The sequence below is a fragment of the Puma concolor genome, chromosome E4, assembly GCF_028749965.1.
Source record: "Puma concolor isolate L17-30 chromosome E4, mPumCon1.1.hap2, whole genome shotgun sequence".
Classification (NCBI taxonomy): Eukaryota; Metazoa; Chordata; class Mammalia; order Carnivora; family Felidae; genus Puma; species Puma concolor.
The window spans coordinates 67,418,218-67,439,824 of NC_141683.1; the positions used below are offsets into that span (position 1 = coordinate 67,418,218).

The following is a 21,607-nucleotide window of genomic DNA, read 5'->3' on the forward strand; positions in this document are numbered from 1 at the left end:
CCAGTTAATACTGCAAGATTGTTCTCAGATTCTGTGTGTTAAAAGTCGTTTCCAGAATTCCCGGTTTGAATTCATCTTTCTCATTTCATTTTAGCGTTACCTTCTTTCTTAGTGCTGTCGTTATCCGAGTAACATATGTATATATACACCTTTGACTTAAGTGACATGAACCCTGCTATCTTCAAAAATATAATTAAAAGTTTGTGTAATTTAGTAGTCACAGAGCTCGTCTGATTTAGGCCAGATCTTGTCTTTATATCCCTTATGCGCTTGCAGAATGGAATAGTGTGTTTCAAACTTCAGATTGTGACCCATTGGTGGATCATAAAATCAATGGAAGGGTTACAACCAGCATTTAAAAAAATTAAATAAAATAGGAAATGACAGAGTGCAGGCAGTAAGAGGAATTATTGTTTCGTGACATTTATTTCTTGTATGATACGTATTGAACCGTCATATAAATCGTATTTATTATTGTGGGCTTTAGTCAGAATTGTTTAAAAGTCTTGGTGGAGAGCTTTGCATATGTTAGTTCTGTTAAATTGAGTGGGATTATATTTGACTTGATTTAGCCATACTTCTGTGAAATTTTCACAATGAGCGTGTCAGTGCAAATATAATCTACACAGATTTGTCGGCAAAATTTCTAAGAGTAAACACATACCAAGTATTTGGTTAGCAAACTTAACAGCAGTTCATCATGATGGATTTTTGAACGCTTTTCGATAATAAACCCACCAATGACCATGCTTTCTGTTACAGATAGGCGCAACACTGTGGATTCAGGGATTGCTTAAAACTCTGTATTTCGTTATAAACATAGAAGTTTTTAGATACAGAACCGGAGTGTCCAAATACCCAATCTTGTATAGCAACATTTTGCCTCATTTTCATTGACAAAAAGCCTGACTTATTCTGTCTCCTCTGAGGTTAGTCTTCTATGTGTCCTTTGCTTTTGACGTTAGAATTGTTTTTTCATTTCTTGGTGAGAAATATCTCAGTGAGAAATAGTTTATACACACACACACACACACACACACACACACACATATATACATCACTTATTAATTTCTCGGTGAGAAATAGCCTATATATATCAGCCCTTAATTTATAGAAAATATAGTTTTAGAATAAAAGTTACAGTGTAACTTTTCTTAGCTGAGAGGAAGCTTGTGCTGGGTTAGTCTCGAGAGTACAAGTCCTAAATTACCTTGGTTATCATCAAAGACTTTCTTTTGAATATTTATAAAATATTAGAAAATAAAATCATTTAGAAATGTTGGCAAACCTAGTCTTAGATACCAAAAAGGAAATTTTATTATACAGTTCTTTTCCAAAATAACTGTTAGCCCGGAGGTAGCCACATAAGGAACCTGGTCTATAGTGCTGTGTGATTCAAGAAAGCCATCAGTCTCACATATAACCTGCTCAAATATGTCTACGGCCAATTGATGAAAAAATTATATAGCGTCATAGCATATATGTGTTTTATTTGCTTCAGATAAGTTGGCGTAACTTAATGAATGATATCAAAATGTGATTAGACCCTTTTTTTAAAAAAAACTCCTTAAACACAAACCTGCTTAGTTGCATCAACACTGTCACATGCAATTCTTATCACTTGGATGTCATTTAGAATATTATGAATCCGTGAAATTTGTGTCTTCTTCATACCTCCTTGTCCGCTGTTTCCTGTTTAGTTCTTTTATCCTGGAGGGGGAAAAACAGTCAGGGAAATATTTAAAACAAAAATTCTGCTTCTTGAATTAGCATTTGTCAACTGTTTACAGGATGAGAGGCATTTAAATGTTAGATGATGATTAGTCATACGAACTCCAGACTCTTTACAGGAAACCAGTTTGTGCTGAAGATAGAAATTGTTAGAAAAAGGCACGGAAGGATGAGTGCAGGGTGGGCTCCAGGATTAACTGCGAATGTCTCTGAGAGCAGGATGACTAAACAGACTTCCTCTTCTCCCCAAGGAAACTTCCACAAGCATATCTGTTCTAGGAGACATTCTTTCTCCGGAACACAGTTCATTTATTGTATGCTTTCACACGTTGTAGCATTGTTTCTTTGGAATGCAGTTTCTTATAAGCACAAGATTTGAGATGAAGTTTTTTGTTTTTTTGTTTTTTTTTTTTAAGAAATTCGGAGTTGGAAATCCTATGGTGTGCTTTGGCCATGCCTAGTGGTCTGTTTATTTTGGAGGGATGAAAGATTGCTAGAGACTCCGTCTGTGTCTTTAATTTCTTTTTTAGTATTCTGGCGCCCTGCACATATTCTTTATGTCATGGGTGTAGTCCGTTTTTTTATCGATGACTCTTTTGAGTACAAAGAAGCTGATCTCAGGATCAAGAACCCTGAGCTCTGGTTTTCCGCCCACCCAGGGTATGTTTGGGCAAATCGTTTAACTTCTTACGCCTCTGATTACACAGCCATAAGGCAGGGACAGCAGCTGTGATCCCTGTGTCTGCTACAGGGACCTTATCTAGAAAACCCTGTGCCCGCAGACTGGGACTCCTACTTCATGGAGACAGTGAAAGCACTGGTCACTCAAGCATGAACTTGCCACTTGCCATGCTCTAGTCTCAGCATGAGAGTTCCCTTTCACCTCCCCTGTATCTGTGTAGATTTACTCGCATTTGTACCTGTTCTCATTCTTCCTCTCAGTGTGGATGAGCTATTTGCCTTTGACTTTGGGTCCATCACCTTTGGCCCGTTGCAGAACTTGACATCACTGGTCAACTGCAGTGCTCTTTCCCCTCTACAATACAGAGGTCTAGAAATGTAAGAACCAAGTACGTGTTACTCTGCAGCTTGCTCTTGTCCTTCAGTGATCCCATGGGCATATATATTTAATTATTCTTTTTGGCGACTGTATACTGCTCCACAGAATGGACATGTTGGATGGATCCGTTTAATGGTTTCCTTGTTGGTCACTATTCGTATTGTTTCTGACTTGTTGCAGTTATCAAAGTGCCGTGAGGTAGATATACTTGTCCATATGCCCGACATATTGGAGTTCTTATTTTCATTGACCGTATTCCTAAAAGTGGGAATACCAGGCCCAGGGGTACGCACCTTTTACATTTCAGTAAGTACAGGAAGTTACTTTCCCGAAGAGTTGCAGTGTGTCAACCCCAAGAAAGCAGTGTCGTTTCAACTCCCTGCTTGGTGCAAAATGGATTTCGTTGTTGCTCTGGTTGTGACCGTGTGTCATTTGGCTAATTGTGCTTCCTCTTCGGCAAATTAGTGGTTAATATAGCCTCAGCCTAGTTTTGCTGGATTGCTTGCCCTCTTCTTGACCCCTGGTGGGGGCCCTTTATGCTAGGATTATTATCTCCTTGACCTATCTTACGAGCATCACCTCTCAGTCTGTATTTTTCTTAAACTTGTTTAAAGGCATCTTGGCCATATTGGGTACTATTTTAAAGATAGTTTATGAGTAGGAAGTTGTTCTATCAGATATTAAACTTTACTAATTACTCACTGAGAGCCATATGATACTGACATGTTAATAGACAACCTTAGCAGGATAGAGGCCCAAGAGCAGATCCAAGTGTATTTCACATCCTAAATTATGGTAAGGAGACGTTTCAATCTAATTACAAGAAAGAATGGATATTTAATTACTTGTTTTCGATAATTGACTCTTGAAGAGAATAGTTTTCACACCTTGTACAAAAAGACATTTTAGACAAATGAATGAATGAACGGGATTCAAAGTCAGGTTCTTTTCCTTAAAGGGCCTACAGCAATACCCTCCACTTATTTCTGTCACGGTATTTGCATGATGCTGAAGTTGCCCACTGATTTGTGTTTTTTTCAACTTTAGATTGTAAATTCCGTCAAGGCAGGAGCCCTTACTCACTGTGGAGGCTCAGTTGGGGGCTGTGATGGGCGCACCCAGTGGGTGTTTCCTCGCTGTGGAATTGTGCATGAGCTTGTGTGTTCCCCTCTTGTTCTGTATTCTGTCTTCCGTTCGCAACAAAGTCATTTACAGAATAATATATCAAATAGAAAGCTGTTTACTTTGTCCCTAAACCTGTAAGCTTAATGTCATCAAGACAGGCCAGGGGCCTGGATGGGGATTGGGGAAGTGGGTGGGGCTGGAAGTGGATGGACTCCATGGAGATTCAGTAGGAAGTAGATGCAGCAGGACCTTGGTGATTCAGTTGAATGTTGTCCTGAACAAAAGGGAACACGTAAAAGAACGACTGGGCAGCCCTTGGAGAGATCTGCTGGTATGTGTTACGGACAAAAGGAGCTTTTTTTCCTATGTGAGGCTTTTATTGGCCGTTTCTAACGCATCTTGTCTCCCTGATACCAAAACCCGACTGCGAGCATAGTTCATTTTCAACTCATCGCTTTTCTCTTGCGAATTTTCTTTTGTGTTTTCTGCTCATTGCTCTCTCCAGTTGCTGAATTCTGTCTTAGAAACAGTGAATTGACCTCTGAGGGCAAGGTAGGGGAAGAGTATACGAGCAGACAGAGCCAGAACTCTGTTTAGCAGGCCGCAGGAAAGGGAAACTAGGAATAATTAGGTACTATAATTTTTAAAAAATTTTCCTTGAGAGAGCGAGAGAATCCCAAGCAGGTGCCATGCTCAGCGTGGAACCTGATGCGAGGCTCGACCCCACAACCCCGGGATCGCGACCTGAACCGAAACCAAGAGCCGGACGCTCCACGATCTGAGCCACCAAGGCCCCCTGTGTATTCATAATTTTGTATGCCGTCTCAAGGAGGTGTCTTTATCATAGAAGAGGTCCAGTAAGGCACATGGAGAGGCTGAAGGAAAGGGATCCATGGGGTTTATTAAGAGGAAGGACAGAGCGGATTATGGGTGAAAGTAGGCGATAGGCTGGCACAGGGAGCCTGGACTTTGAAGGTGACCGTGGGTGGCAAAAATGTTGACACGAATGTTTCTCAGCAGTTTTCTGGTCGATGGTTATGCTCGGGCCTGAGGAGCCTGGGGTAGTGAGAACAGCTACTGCGCACTGTCGAGGCAGGAAAGCCTTTGATGTAGGAACCTTTTTGCCTTTTTATCCTCTGGGGTTTTCTCCAGGTTTGGGATGGAAAAATCCTGATTGGCACCTGGTGAATGTTTGTTGAAGGGGTGAGTTATGTTTTACGACTTTCTGTGTGTAAGTATTTGTTTCCAGTTTTAATAGCAGACTTTTTTATTTGAAAAGTTTTTGTGTTTGCTACTCGAAGTACTTTAACTTTAGAGTAGTAGATGTGGGTTTCTTCTCCAAGCCATCGTCATTTCTAGCAACATGTTTACGCCAAGAGTTTCATTATATTAGTTTGTTCTAATCTTCATGATAGAGTCTGTTAAACATTAGGTCCAGTAAATATAGCAAGTAAACCATAGACCAGAATTTGAAATGCATTGTTTCTCTGATTTTCAAGGATTTAAAAAATGAAGTTGGTTGCTTTTATTTAATAAAAATTGCCCATGCTTATCATTTTAATGTATAGTGACGAGAATGTGAATTTTCTCAAGACTCTTTAAATCTTAAATGTCAACTTGGTGATATCACTGAAGTAATATCTTTATTTGGCGATAAAATAATTTTACTTATTTATTTATTGAGAGAGGGACCAAGCAAGCATGTGCTCCTACAGGCAGGAGAGAGGACAGAAGGAGAGGGGGAGAGAGAATATTAAGCAGGCTCCATGCCCAAAGCAGGGTTTGATCTCACGACCGTGAGATCACGACCTGAGTTGAAATCACGAGTTGGACGCTTAACCAACTGAGCCACCCAGGTGCCTCTCAGTGATAAAAGCATTTTAACTTGAAGGTGTTATAAGTGACATTTAAGAATCTTCTGTTTACTGTCCTTCATGCTGAGTGCTACACTCAGAAGAAGGTGTCGTTATCATAGATAACATAGATGAGAGAATAAAGTGTCAAAGAGATTAATTTATTTTTCAAAAGTCATTGATAATCCAGAGTCAGAATTTGAATACAGGTTTCTCTGACTACAAAGATCATCTTTTCACTCTCTGTCTTGTTTTCACTCAACCTAAAAAATATATATGATATGATATGCTATGGTACGATAAAATTACTATACTATACTGTACTATAATACACACACATATATACGTGTTTATAAAGCGATCTAGAAAATACCAAAAAGCGGGACACCTGGTGGCTGAGTCGGTTAAGCATCTGACTTGATTTCGGCTCAAGTCATGACCTCGTGGTTCATGGGATTGAGCTCTGTGTCGGGCTTCATGCTGGTGGCACAGAGCCTGCTTGGGATTCTCTCTCCTCCTGTCTCTCTGCCCCTCCCCTGCTCGCACTCCCTCTCTCTCTCTCTCTCTCTCTCAAAATAAATAAGTAAACTTAAAGAAGAAAGAAAATACCAGATGTCTATGACACCATGGGTAATCTAACAACCCAGAGCTAATCCCTGTGAACATTTTGGTGTCTACTCGTCTTTTCATTTTTGGCGTATACCTATGATAAGGGAAGACTTGTTTTCACTTACGTTCCCCAGTACTCTCTCAGTACTGCTTTGCTTCTGACATGAGGTGTGTGGGTTTCTGCAACACCAGCAGAGTATCCTGTGGTTTAACTCCATTCTGATGCCGTCCACCTGGAGATAGTGTCACATCCCATAGGCTAAGGGGTCCAGTCCTACAAGACTCCCTCCTCACCCCTAGGTACAAGTTCAGGTTACTACTTGTGCTTCTGACTCACAGACGGTAGGTTGGAGATCGTCACGACTTAATCCTCAGATACGGCTGGTCTGCTGGGGCAGCTCACCGGACTCAGGAGGAGCTCCGTGACGCAGGTGTACAAGGCTGGGTACGGTGAGGGAGGCGTGGAGCCTCCCCCCCGCCCCGCCCCGCAGCACCTCCACTTGTTGGCCGACCTGGAAGCTCTCCAAACCTCATCCTTTTGGGTTTCTAGGACAGCGTCCTTAGATAGGCATGATCTATCAAGTCATTAGCCATTAAGGATGGATTTAGCCTCGGCCCTTCCCTAGAAATTTCCAACCTTCTAATCTCATTTGGTTCCCCTGGCGACCAGCCTCCGTCCTTAGGTTACCTAAGGACTTTGCAGAAGTCACCTCATCAACATAAATACTAGTGTGGTTGAAAGGAGTTTCTTGTAAATAACAAAAGCTAGCTTTGTGCCAACAAATGTATGTATTTCTTACTATAAATCACAGTATCGTATACACATACTCGTGGGAGTCCATATCTAAAATTACTTGGCTTCTGTTTATATAGACCTAAGAAGAGTCCGTTTGGATACTTCTGCACTATCAGAAATAAGAGGAGTATGTACATCGTGGAAATTATTATATCCTGTATAAGAGTGCTTTCCAAATGCTGGTCCAGTGCTGGTTTAATAAAGTTGCTACCAGTCCAAGAGAAAAGAAGGAAAACGTAATAATGGTTATAAAAGGAATCTATTCAACATACATGGCTGTCTTGCATTCGAATTACTGTAATCATTTGTGAATTAAAATGTTTATTCTTCTATGAAACGTTGATAAAACTATGGTCTGTTATAGGCAATGATGTTGATGTTCCTTTTTGATGTCGTTACTTGGCAAAGTATAACAACAAAACAATGGTAATCCTTCGTTGTTCCCTGCCTCAATTTTTAAAAACTTTATATTCTTGCCTCAGGAAGCATACAGGCTTTGTGATGATCATCTCACACAGCTTCTTGTTAATTAACAACAACGGTATTTGACCCCAGTGCTGTTTGACCTTGGGTTCTATTACATATATTAATTTTTCACCCTTATTATTTGATTACTTTTTTTCTTCTCATTCCCAGTACCTGGTGATGGATTATTATGTTGGTGGGGATTTGCTGACTCTGCTCAGCAAATTTGAAGATAGACTGCCTGAAGATATGGCTCGGTTTTACCTGGCTGAGATGGTGATAGCAATCGACTCCGTTCATCAGCTGCACTACGTACACAGGTGGGTAAGACCTTACGCAGCAGCGGGCTGTGTGAGTGTGGAAGCAGACGTTTTTAGAGGAACGTGGTGCTTTTCATGGCCACGGAGGAATTTTGTCTTTGTAAACTATTTGACAGGTGTAATGATTGATTTAAAGTCTTCCCTACAGATGTGTGTTTGATTGTATGCAGTGTAAGATGGAATGATAAAAATAGGCCTGTTTACCAAATGATTTTTCATTTAGGATTCTTCTTCGACCTGTTGACACACGTTAGAAGTCTCTTTCTCTGTGAACAGCTCATAATAATTTATGTGAAGAGCTTAAAGAGCAGTCTCACATTTTATTTTTATTTTTTATAAAAAAAAATGTTTTTTAAGTTTATTTATTTATTTTTGAGAGAGAGCCAGAGTGAGCTTGGGAGGGACAGAAAGAGAGCAAGAGGGAGAGAGAATCACAAGCAGGCTCTGTGCCATCAGCACAGAGCCCATCGTGGGGCCCGATCCCACGAACTGTGAGATCGTTCATGGGCCAAAATCAAGAGTTGGACACTTAACCGACTGAGCCACAAGGCACCCCAAAGGAAGATCATTTTGATTAAAACTTTTCTATTCATCAGATCTCACTGGGGCTCTTGCCTACTCATATGATTTTCCCTATTGATATTTGATAGTCACAAATTTTATTAAAAATAAAAGGATGAATATACTTTGAAAATTGTAAAACATGACGTGTTTTATGATGGTATTAGGGTCTCGAGTGAATTACAGGATGAGAAACCAAAGTGCTTCTTTCTTTGCTCAAACAGTAACCCACGGTCCTAGCTGAGGACTCATTTAAAAATACTTTAAAAATATCATTTTATTGAACATTTAAAGAATGTTAGTTTCATGGGGTTTTGTGAAACTGTACCCAATTCATATCTAAATTCTCAATAAGGAATGATTACTTTTGAAAATAATTCCTCTGGATTGGAGATAGTAAATATGAGGTATTTGTGTTACCTGCCCTTCTTCCAGGCTGTGACACAGATACTCTTAACTGATCATAAGACCCTTTCCCACTGACTGTATGTGCAGTCTTAGAGTTCTTCTCAACACAGCATTCTACCTGACAACTATCTTTCTGACGTTGACATTGAGAAGCATTTCAACCCTGAGCTCTGTTAAATACGTGTAATTTTACGAGGTACCTAACGTTAAATGAATCCCATTCATTTCATTGTTGGACAGCTCCGATGTCATAGAATTTTACTTTATGTTAAGCTGAATTTCTTTTTCTCCTAATCGTTGGTCCTAGTTTTGCTGTAGAACCACATACAGTAATCTAATTTATCTTGTTACCATGCCTTCTGAAGCCGTCTTCTCTTTAGGCTAAACATCTAAATACCTGTAGTTTTTGTGTTCTCAAGGCTTATGTACACATTCTGTCTCCCACTATCTGACATGCACATAGTACCCTCACCCTCACCTTGTGCCTTCTCCCTCCTCTCTCTCCCTTTACTTTTCAGTGGACGTGTTCTGCTAGGTTAACGTACCTCTTAAAATGTGGCTCTCATTTTCTGGACAGATTGTATTTTAGTAGATGCTTTACTGAGGAAATATTCCTGAGGTCTTCTTTTATAAATAGCACTGTGCTAAACTGCATAAAATTTTAAGTAAGTGTAGCATATGGTCCTGACTTGGAAAAGGCTTCCAGTCCATTTGGGGACACAAAACACAAGACATAAATAAGAACTAAAGTAATAAAAGTTAAATAATCACTTAGGGCAAAAGTTTAAGAGATGGAGTGAGCCCAGATTGCGAACTCTTTGTTGGGTTATACAAGCAAATTACAGTGAACTCAGAGAAACAAATAATCTTAATTCTTAAGATTACCATTCATTAAGAAAACCATTCTTAATGGTTTTTTCCACTGGTTATTTAACTCTCACTATGTGTTACAGACTTTACCTGTATTATTCTAATTCTGACAATAAATCTATGATTTGGGTGTCATCTAAAATGGATGTTCCATTTTACAGATGAGGAAACCCAGCTTCAGAGACATGAGTCGGTAATTAGCATAGGCTGGATTAAAATCGAAGTCAGGCTGATGCCGGAATTTATGCTGTTCATATAACATCCTATTGCTCATAAGAGGATGCTTTACTGGTAGGACTTGGCAGAATAAAAAGGCTTTCTGTGGGCAGAGAGGAAGGCGTTCTAGAAACAAGGGATGAAGGAGACAGGGACACAGGCGGGCAGAGGGCGGGTCTAGAGAGGTGTTGGTAGGTGACTCGGCTGAAGAAAAGAGCTCATGTGGAGTTCAGGAAGAGAGATTTCAATCCCTGTTGTGGAAACGTTTGAACACCATGCTGTAGACTTTAGATCTTGGGAGCCATCAAGTTACCGATACTTTTAGGTAATGTAGTGTTTGATTAAAACAGTGTGTTAAGTAAGTTGACTTTACAGTAAACTGTGTATCAGCTTTCATGTTTTGCTGGATTTCAGAATGTTTTATAGTTTTGAATTTCAAGTAGAGGGAGTTAGAGAAGACAAAAAGGGAGCAGTGGAGACTGGATGTGCTCGGGGAGGGAAACACTTTTTTTCCCTTGTGTTCTTGTATCTTATTATTTTTTAAAAATGTTTATGGATTTATTTTGAGAGAGAGTGTGTGTGAGAACAGGGAAGGGGTAGAGAGAGAGGGAATCCCAAGCAGCCTCCGTGCTGCCATCGCAGAGCCCGACGCGGGGCTTGAACTCACGAACCGTAAGATCATGACCTAAGCCGAAGTCAGGAGTCAGATGCTTAACTGACCGAAGCATCCAGGTGCCCTTCCCCTTGTGCTCTTTCAAACTACGTTTATTTCCAAACCTATAAAATACATTATTGGTCTTCTGACAGCACAGACATGTTCATATGAAAATTTTGTGTTCGCTTATGCATCGGGAGAAAGGAGCAGTGGAGAGTAGTGGATGAGAAGAAGCATGAAATCATACATATGAGTGTTGAGCACATTGTGAGATTTCAGTCAAGAACATTGCAACTCCCTTTGAAACGACTAGAAATACACTTTAAAAACACATCGTAAGGCATTACGTTACCTGTTTTCAGAGATGTTAATTATGAGATGAAAGAGACAGGAATGGGGACATGGAAATAAGAAGCCCAGAGATTGACTCTGGAAGGCTGTAAAATTGATTTACAAACTGACCCCATAAAGTACAGACATTTTCTAGTAACATGATGTAGTAAAAACAAGCATTAAGCTCGGTGCCAGTAGACTTATGCACTGTTCTGGTTCCCCCATAAGCTTTTTAAACTTAGATTCCAAAACATGATTTATCACTGAGATTACAGCAACTTGAAACTTCTTTTTTTTTTTTTAACGTTTATTTTGAGACAGAGACAGAGCATGAATGGGGGAGGGGCAGAGAGAGAGAGGGAGACACAGAATCCGAAGCAGGCCCCAGGCTCTGAGCTGTCGGCACAGAGCCCGACGCGGGGCTCGAACCCACAAACCGCGAGATCATGACCTGAGCCGAAGTTGGATGCTCAACCGACTGAGCTGCCCAGGCGCCCCAAGCTCCTCCCCTTTTAAAGAGGCGGGGAAAGGACGCAGTGGGACTGAGGACAGAAGAAACATGGCAGCAGTAGAGCTGTTGTTGGTAGCGAGGCTGATGGAGGTGCTTTAAACATTAAAGATGTCCGTTCTCCCCAAACTGATCTGCAGGTTCGATACAGCGCCTGTCAAAATCCCGGCAGGGTTCTTGTTTTCTTGTTCTTTTAAATCCAGGTGAAAGTACGTGTCGAGCTCTCCACCCGCAACACGTCCAGCTCCTGCCCTTGTGTTGGTAGTTGTGTTTAGGCCTCAGGCTCCTGGCTTGTCCCTAAGCGACTGTCCCTAGCTACAAATTTAATAACATCATTTCATTTTCAGTAGTTACGACAGCTCACAGGTTTTTCCTTTAGAGCAGTAAAGATTTTTTATTTGTTAGGTACAAACAGGCTTACTGCAAAGTTTACATGGAAATGCAATGAAACTAGAGTAGCTAAAATGATTCTTTTAATGATTTTGGAAAAGGAGAACGAAGTAGTCAGAATAACTACCTACTGTTGAGAGTTACTACGTTGCTGCCTTAAGCAAGACACTGCGTAGTGGGGGACGAGTAGACATCACAGATCACCAGGTAGAAAGGAGAACCCAGGCCAAAGTGTACGCAGTTACCTCCAGCTGATTTTGACGACGGTGCTGACGCAACTCAGTGGAGGAAGGATCATCTTCAGCAAACAGTACGGGAATTGTAAGTGAAAAAACAAACTTCCTTCAGCCTCACACAAATGTGAAAAATAGTTCAAAATGGGTCATGGATTTAAGTAGATGACATAGGGGTGCCTGGGTGGCCCAGTCAGTTGAGCAGCTGACCAGCTCAGGTCACGATCAGGTCAGGTTCGTGGGTTTGAGCCCCGCGCGGGGCCCTGTGCTGTCAGCGCAGAGCCCGCTTCAGACCCTCTGTCCCCCGCACCTGCACCTCCCCCGCTCATGCTCTGTGTCAAAAATAAAAAGTAAGTAAATAAAAATAAAAAATAAACATAAAAAAATATTCAACGTAAAAGTATAAAACTTTCAGAAGAAAACATCAAAGGACATCTTCTGGACCTAGGGCTTGGTGAGGAGTTCCTAGGACACCAAAAATTACTCAAGTGGACTTCATCAACACTAAAAACGTACACTTCTAAGGCCCAGGTAAGCCGATGAAAGGGCAGGCTCCAGAATGGGGGTAAATATTTGCAGACCACATACAGGATGTACACCTTATGTCTAGAATATACAAAGAACTCGAAACACAATCCTCAAGAAACCTCAGACAGTCCAGTTATAGGATGGACGAAAGACCCAAAGAGACACCTTGCCCAAGAGGAGATCTGGATGGCAGTGAGCACATAAACAGCTGTTCAGTGCCCTTGCCATTAGCAAACTGCGAACTACACCCCCCATGAGAGGCAGGCCAGTGAGCAGGTATTAGGACCACTAAAATACGGACCAGCGGTCCTACTAAGTGCTGATGACCCTGCGGAGAAAGGAGATCTCCCACACATTGCTGGTAGCAAGGTAAAATGGTTTGGCTACTCTGGAAACAGTTTGCAACTTTAAACAAAGTAAACATGCACTTACCATGTGACCTGGTCGTTGGCGTTTGTAGACATTTATCCCAGAACAATTAAAGCATATTTGCAGAAAAACCTGTACGTGAATATTCGTAGCAGCTTTGTTTGTAACCGCAAAATACTAGAAATGGCCCTCGAGTCCCTCCCGGGCGGCGTGGTAGCCACCTGCTGGGCGCCCCGTGGGCCCGCGGCACTGGGAGCACACGGCAGCCTGGGCGGCCCCGGACGGTCCTGAGTGACGAGCATGGACGCTCAGAACGTTATGTTGTTTATGACTCCACTTACCTAACATTCTTGAATTACCAAAACTACAGAGGTTGAAAGCCGATGAATGGTTCCCAGGGGACAAGGTCAGGGGCAGAGTGGGGAGTGAGACAGCACGGGGCAGTTCTCTTTTGTGGTGATAGTACAGCCGTGCATCTTGAACGTGGTGGTAGTTACATGAGTCTGTACGTGGGCTAAAATCGCGTGGAATACGCACAGATTAGAAAGGATAAAAGCCGAAAGGTCTCTGACGGAACATTAACGTAGTAGCGTCAGCTTCCTGGTTTTGCTGTTGTGCCCTGGACGTAATACGTTGTAACCAGCGGAGAAGCCGGATGGAAGGGTACATGGGACTCGTTGTACTGTTTATGCAATTTCCTTTGACTCTGTAATCATTTCAAAATGGAAAGGTTTGGGGGCACCTGGGTGGCTCAGTCGGCCACCTGGGTGGCTCAGTGGGCGCTTAAGCCCAGCTCTTGATTTCGACTCAGGTCATGATCTCGTGGTTCGTGGGATCGAGCCCCACGTCGGTCTCTGCGCCAACCATGTGGAGTCTGCTTGGGACTCTGTCTCTCCCTCTCTCCCTGCCTCTCCCCTGCTTGCTTTCCCTCTCTCTCTCAAAAATAAATAAATAAACTTTAAAAAAAAAATAGGGAAAGATTTTAAGGGAAAAAAAAAATTACCTCTATTACTTTCTTTTCACAAGTCTGGAAACCAGGCCCAGGAAACTCTCTATCTTGGTGAATTCCTCAGGATTGCCAAATTTGCTTAGGCTTCTGGCCTGCCAGGAAGTGATTGTTCTTTCTGTAACTCAGAACTTAGATGATGTGCAATTCAGGAGGTAAGCGGAGTCCACTTAGTGAAAGTCAGCATTGAAAAGGACCCTGGACTGAACCCTGAGGAGTTTCAGTATTTCGAGACGGGGTAGAGTAGCAGTGGCCAACGAAGCAAACTAAGAAGAAACAATTGGAGGAAGATAATGAGAATATGCGGAATAAAGTAAATCATCTTTCCCTTTATGTTTAATAACATTAATGTCTTAACTGATGCATTTCTTTTTTTTTTTTAATTTTTTTAATGTTTGTTTGTTTATTTTTGAGAGAAAGCACGAGCAGGAGAGGGGCAGAGAGAGGGAGACACAGAATCCAAAGCAGCTCCAGACTCTGAGCCGTCAGCCCAGAGCCCAATGCGGGACTCAAACCCACGATCCGCGAGCTCATGACCTGAGCCAAAGCCAGAAGCCTAACCGACTGAGCCACCCAGGTGCCCCTTAGCTGATGCATTCCAAACCAACATTTAATATCATTTTTTGTGTCCTGGGTGTTGGAATGGGAGTGGGGGCTGCCTTATGGAAGTCATATGCTCTTTACATTCAGTTTATTGCCTTTTGAAAAAAGACTAAGTTTAAGGAAATACTTCTGCTTCACAGTTTTGCCCGAGTAGGACAGATTTTATTTTTATAAATTCATTCATGGTGAAAGTATTGTTGAGCCAGCACTGTTTGCCCAACATTCTACCTATTTTCTTAGGTGAGGTACTCCTATTGAGTATCTCAATAGGAGTGGAGGAAATAATGCCTTTATTTTGAAAAATTACTTTGAGATAAGCTTAACTCTAATGACAGAGAGCAGTTGAATGACAACAAAACCAGGTTTAAAAAAGCAGTAGGAATTACATACCTAGACACTGTGGAGATGGAGAGTGTGAACAAGTGAATCAGGAGGACCTCTTGGAGGAAACCTGTCTGTGATAGGAAGTAGATGGTTTAAGACATTGAAATAAGGGCGCCTGGGTGGCTCAGTCGGTTGAGCGTCCGACTCAGGCTCAGGTCATGATCTCGCGGTTGTGAGTTTGAGCCCCGCGTCGGGCTCTGTGCTGACAGCTCGGAGCCTGGAGCCTGCTTCGGATTCCGTGTCTCCCTCTCTCTCTACCCCTCCCCAACTCGTGCTCTGTCTCTCAAAAATGAATAAATGTTAAAAATTTATTAAAAAAAAAAAGACATTGAAATAGCTTCCCTGAGGAAGGAAGACCAAAGTAAGCAAGATATACGACGACTGACTGTTAACGTTTAGAAATAAAATTTTGTCGTTATTTTAATGTGAAAGATATCACTTAAATACTTAGGAAAATACAGTATAAAAATATTGTTATGAAAGCATGTCCATATTTTTTAAATGCTTTTAGCAAAATAGCTGGTTTTTTCCCTGTGTTTATTGAAACACTATTTCAGCTGTCCCAAAATACCTTATTTTCAGTCTGTCAACTCAGATTTTCGCCTTTGCCACAGAGGCACTCCAGTTTCCAACTTCAAGTCTGAATGCCAACATTTCCATTTTTGATTTGCTGAATAAGCAGTTTGCATTTTAAGAGTGTGTCTTTTCTTTTCAATCGTTTATTTGCTTGAATGTAAAATTTGTGAGAGAGATTATTTCTAACAAGTAAACAGTATCATGTGGCATATGTCGGACTCCGGTTGATGAAAGTACACGCCAAATGTTGGGTTAGAATAAAGCAAGCCCTAATTATAGGTTGGGGAAAAAACCCCAACTTCTTTCTAAATATGCTAATTAAACTCAGCAGCAGGCTTGGTGTTCAGATTGTCAGCTGCAACTCTAAGCATGCTGATGATGAAAGGCATAAAATCCTGCTACAACAGCCAAAAAACCAAGCTTCATCCGATCAGAACGTTATGTTTGATGATCCCGTGGCATAGTTTGAAATGACAAAAATGGAAAGATGAGGACGTTTATGACGTTTTTAAATAATACAGAGATAATCAGAATGTTGCTTCTGGTACCAAAACGTTAGCAGCCAATATTGTGTCTTACCTTGATTTCTGTTTCTAGTGGAGTCTTATCTGTGATAAGACCATTTTAAGAGCGGTGGACCTGTTGTCCACCAACCAGAAGGACCCTACTAGAAACTACTTTGATAGAGAAGGGAAGGTCACTGAGGGCTGGCAGGTCACAGAGATCAGTGATAATAGAAAGTATTAACAATGTATAACAATGCTTTAAGCTTGTCGATCAGAGAGAATTAGACATACGTATATAATCTGCAGAGAGAAGCTCCTTTCTTTACGTTAGATCACCTGTCATTGTACAGTTCTTTGTGGAAATAGACATCCTTATAGTTAGGTAATGGTAGACTGTGAAACCGATTTTTTTAAACGGAGAATTCTCTATTCTAAACCTTTCAGAAGCAGTTTTAAATTTTTTTCTTTTTAACGTTTATTTATTTTGGGGACAGAGACAGAGCATGAATGGGGGAGGGGCAGAGAGAGAGGGAGACACAGAATCGGAAGCAGGCTCCAGGCTCTGAGCTGTCAGCACAGAGCCCGACGTGGGGCTCAAACCCACAGACCATGAGATCGTGACCTGAGCTGAAGTCGGATGCTTAACCGACTGAGCCACCCAGGCGCCCCTCAGAAGCAGTTTTAAAAAACGATCTAAAAATCACAAACTTGTCTTAATTGGCTCTATTCATAAAAGCATTAGATCTTATCCTTGATAATTAACATTAATAGTTGTCATTGGTATGTAACTGGCTCCTGACGTTTTCCCAAACTTTTTTCCGCTGGTAGAAGTAAAGAGTGATCTCTACCTTTCTGTATTACTTGCCAGTGATATTCAGGGGATCTTCATTAAAAATTGCTGTTAAGATCTAATTATAAAGAGTTCTTTTTAACAGTTTTATTGAGCTGTAATTCACATACCATACAATTCAGTCAGTTAAAGCATACAGTGGTTTTTAGTATTTTCATAGGTACATTCAACCATTACTTCAGTCCATTTTAAACCATTGTCATCATTTCAAAAAGAAACCCTGTTCCCTTTTTTCCCCCGCCCTCAGCAGCCATTAATCTGTCTCTATAGATTTGTCTAGTCTGGACACTGAATGAAATCATGTAATGGGTCTCTTTTGACTGGCTTCTTTCACTTGGCATACTGTTTTCTTTCTTTCTTTCTTTCTTTTAAGTTTATCTATTTATTTTTTAAATTTTTTTTTTCAACATTTATTTATTTTTGGGACAGAGAGAGACAGACCACGAACGGGGGAGGGGCAGAGAGAGAGGGAGACACAGAATCGGAAACAGTCTCCAGGCTCTGAGCCATCAGCCCAGAGCCTGACGCGGGGCTCGAACTCACGGACCGCAAGATCGTGACCTGGCTGAAGTTGGACACTCAACCGACTGCGCCACCCAGGCGCCCCTAAGTTTATTTATTTTTGAGGGAGAGAGAGAGAGAAAAAGAGACAGAACATGAGTAGGGGAGGGGCAGAGAGAGAGGGAGATACGGAATCTGAAGCAGGCTCCAGGCTCCAAGCTGTCCGCACAGAGCCTGACACGGGGCTCGAACTCCCGAACCACGAGATCATGACCTGAGCCGGAGTCGGACTCTTAACTGACTGAGCCACCCAGGCGCCCCTCAGCATACTGGTTTCAAGCCTCAGGCATGTTGTAGAGGATGTTAGATACATCTCAGATTAACTAGGTTGACTGGTAAAACTAAAATACCAACGTTCTCTGGAGATTTTTGACAGAATCCACAGTGTGCATGGGATCACAACGTGCACAGAACAATCCAGAATTACTCAGTGTATCAGGAAATTATGATTCAGTCTCAAGAGGAAAATGTGGACTCCTAGCTCAAGATGACCCAGGTCACCCAGGTTTGAATTATAAGAATTATCAGGTAAAACCTGATCTAATTCTCTTGTCCCCTGTGTCCTTGAGAATCTGGCCTCTTGGTATAGTGAAAGATATCACTTAAATACTTAGATTAGTACTTATTTTAAATATACTTAATGAAGTAATAGAAAACACATTTGAAATGAATGAGATGATAGAAAATCTCACTAGTAGAAAAAAAAAAAGAACCAAATGAAAACTTCAGAAAAGAAAAATACAGTATCTCGGGTAAAAATTCACTGAGTGGTTTCTGTATCAGAAAGGAGACTCAAAGGAAAAAGCCTATGAAATTAAATATAGATCAGTAGAAATTCTCTTATGCAAAGCAGGTGTGAAAAGATTGGAAGAATGAACAGATTAGAGATGAAAAGATCCAACATATGTAATTGGTGCTCCAGAAAAAGAGAATAAGGCAGAAAAAATAATGGCTTAAAACTTCCCAAGTTTGGAGAAACATATGAGTTTATAGAATCAACAATTGTGTCAAGCCAAAGCAATAGAAATTCGAAGAAAATCACTCCTAGCACCTCCAAATCAAAATATGGAATTAAAGGATATGAAAAGTCTTGATAGCATCTAGAGGAAAATAGCATTTTACATGGGAAAAACAAGTTGAAAGATCTCAGATTTCTCATCACAACCACGGGTACTAAAAGATAAAATTTTGACAACACTGGAAAGAAGAAAACTATCAACCTAATTCCCTTAGGAATGAAGTTAAAAAGAGGATATTTTCAGATAGATGCAACCCAAGAGCATTTATTGCTTAAGACCTTCCTTACAAGAAACACTGATGACATATTTCAGAATGAAGAGTCAGCAGAGGAAATGCAGATCTTTAAGAAAGAAGAAAGAGCATAATAAATGGTTAAAAAAAAAAAAATCAGCATACATAAAACACCTTTTTTCTCTTAAATTCTTTATTTTTTTTTTAAGATTAAACTTTAATCTTTATTTTAAGTAGTCTCTACATCTAACGTGGGCCTTGAACTCACAACCCCGAGATCAAGACCCACACACTAAACCAACTGATCCAGCCAGGCACCCTTCTCCAAAATTCTTTAAAACACATGGCTGTTTATGTATTTATATTATATTTTTTTTTTTTTGAGAGAGAGAGAGCATAAGCTGGGGAGAAGGCCAGAGGGGGAGAGAGAGAGTCTTAAGCAGGCTTCACACTCAGTGGAGAGCCTGATGGTGGGACTCGATCCCACAACCCTGGGATCATGATCTGAGCCGAAATCAAGAGTCAGATGCTTAACTGACGGAGCCACCCAGGCTCCCTAAAATATGTGACTGTTTAAAGAAATTTGTTTTGGTAGATACTCGATGAATGCACATGTAATATGTGTGACAACTATAACATAATGGATAGATAGGGCATAACAAATGCTAATATAATTATAGAACCTTGGAGTTTTTTTGTTTTTGTTTTTTTTTAGAGGAAAAAGTCCTGTGGTGACAAAACAAGTAAGTGACAGGGAAAGGAAAACTAGTTTATCATCAGACTTTTCAACCACAAAACTTTATGACAGGAAAAAAGTGTGTTCAATATTTATGATACCCCAGAAAAGAGAACACGAACATAATCAACTTTCAGGTATAAAAAGCACACACAGCAGTGTTGTCAACTTGCAGGAGCCTGGGGAACGTTGTTCTCATGAATTCTTCCTGAAGAATCTGGAATATTCCATGAGAGAATGAGCTACAGACAACCAAAATGACCAGAGAGACCTTAGCTTAAGGATTGGCGTTGCTCATTAAATAGTCAGTTATGGATTAAAACAGGAAAAAAGAGGGAGACTGAACAGTATTGATGGCTGCATACTCTAATAATGGACATTTAATAGAACTATAAAGGTCAGTGGTGATAACTGGGAGAATTTATGCAGATTTTTTTTCAAATTGTCTTCAGTATAATTTTGGGGTAGTATTCGTTGTGTTATGTTTGAGATTGTTGAGTGAAAATGTGAAATAAAACAAATGAGTGATTATGGAGTACTCTAATTCTGTTGTCCCCTGTGTCCTTGAGAATCCGGCCTCTTGGTATAGAAAAAAAGGAGATCCCGAGAAAACAGAAGAGGACAAGTATGGACTCTGTACTTCTGAATTTGAATTGGAAGGATCAGAATGAACTTCTGAGGTTTCCATAATTTGCAAGAAGGACTCACAGAATTACTGAACACTTTCCTGCTTACATTTTATTGCGTAGAAAAGGTACAGATGGAAACCAGCCGAGGGAAGAGGCGTGTAGGGCGGAGTCCAGGGGAGCGTCTGTCGTCCTCTCCCCGTGGAGCTGGGAACAGCTCTACTTACCTGCCATTCGTGGGTGACGGTAGGCACCAGGACTGTTAACCAAGCAAGTGCACCTGAGCATTGGGTTTCCGGAGTTTTGGGGGCTCAGCGTACGGTCTGCATGATTGACCTTTCCCTGAAGTTGGGATGATACCATTAGTTTCCGGTCCCTTCCAGAGGTAAAACCGATACTGTGTGGCCCAGGTAAATTACATCACAAATTACATTGTTAGATTGTCTGGTGGCCAGAGCCTCCAGGCAAAGACACACTGATCAGGCATGATACTCCAGTGGCCTAGAGATCACCTCCCAGCGGCCGAAGCAAAGGCCAGACCTTTCATTGTGTTTGTTCTTCGTGACACAGGCCACCCCGTGGCCTTAACGCAAGGCTCTCTGAGAGCAAAGTGATCGTATTTGTTTGGGCATCTACATTTAGTATAGCGTTTATATCAGCAGTAGTGTAAATATGTTTGTCATTTAACCACAAACCCATTCTATACGGTCATTACATACACTTGCATATTTTTGTACTAATTTAATTATTTGTTTCTCCCTTTATTACTGTTTTTGCTGTATGATAAACTTGTGCAGAACTCTTCCATGTAGAGACCAGCTGATGGTTAGCTGAATCTACTTCTTCAGGCTGGTCGTTTTATCAGATCCTGTGGAGGCTTTAACCAAATCTCCTAATACGTTTAGTTATCGGTATCAGTATTATCCTAAGACCTGTTTACACAGCAGGGCTGAATCTCAACCGCCCAGGCCGGGGTTACACCATATGGCAGTAGACGTGACTTGACAATAAGAGCCAAGGCACTAGCACATTCCTGGTGTCCCCGTGAGGCATTAACCCTCTAGACCATCATCACATCACGTGATTAAACGTCTCCCAGAATGATGCCACCCAGGTTTGCGCATTCCCCTTTGACTGTGTCCCGTCCCCAAAGCAGAAGCATCTTGGCAACACATGCCTTCACCACTTTAAGTGTCTGGTGTCATTGAGCTAAGGGGCAATAACATCTTCTGCTCTGAGCCTCTCACAAAGCATCAGTGTGATGTTGGGTTTCCCTCATTGCGTAACCCATTTATTGATGCCTTTAGCCCTAGTTATTCCTCCTCCTCTCCATTTATCATTTCGTTTTGCCCAAACTTTTCCACCTCTGGAAGGGATGTTCAGCTTGACCACTGTGCTGGCCCAAATGCCAGCAGCAATGTTCGTTTCGCAAATGCCTCCCTCTCAGTGCATTCTTTCAGTGCAGAGTTAGATGCAGA

At 41.2% G+C, this 21,607-nt stretch overlaps 1 protein-coding gene across 16 annotated transcripts in view; it reads left to right on the forward strand.

Moving 5' to 3' along the window:
- CDC42BPA (CDC42 binding protein kinase alpha) overlaps positions 1-21,607 on the forward strand; it is a 321,738-nt gene that overhangs the window by 118,653 nt on the left and 181,478 nt on the right. For all 16 annotated transcript variants that reach the window (XM_086694399.1, XM_086694385.1, XM_086694392.1 and 13 more), the window contains one exon: positions 7,811-7,959. In XM_086694399.1, coding sequence (XP_086550525.1) covers positions 7,811-7,959 — 149 coding nt within the window. The remainder of the gene's footprint in view (positions 1-7,810; positions 7,960-21,607) is intronic.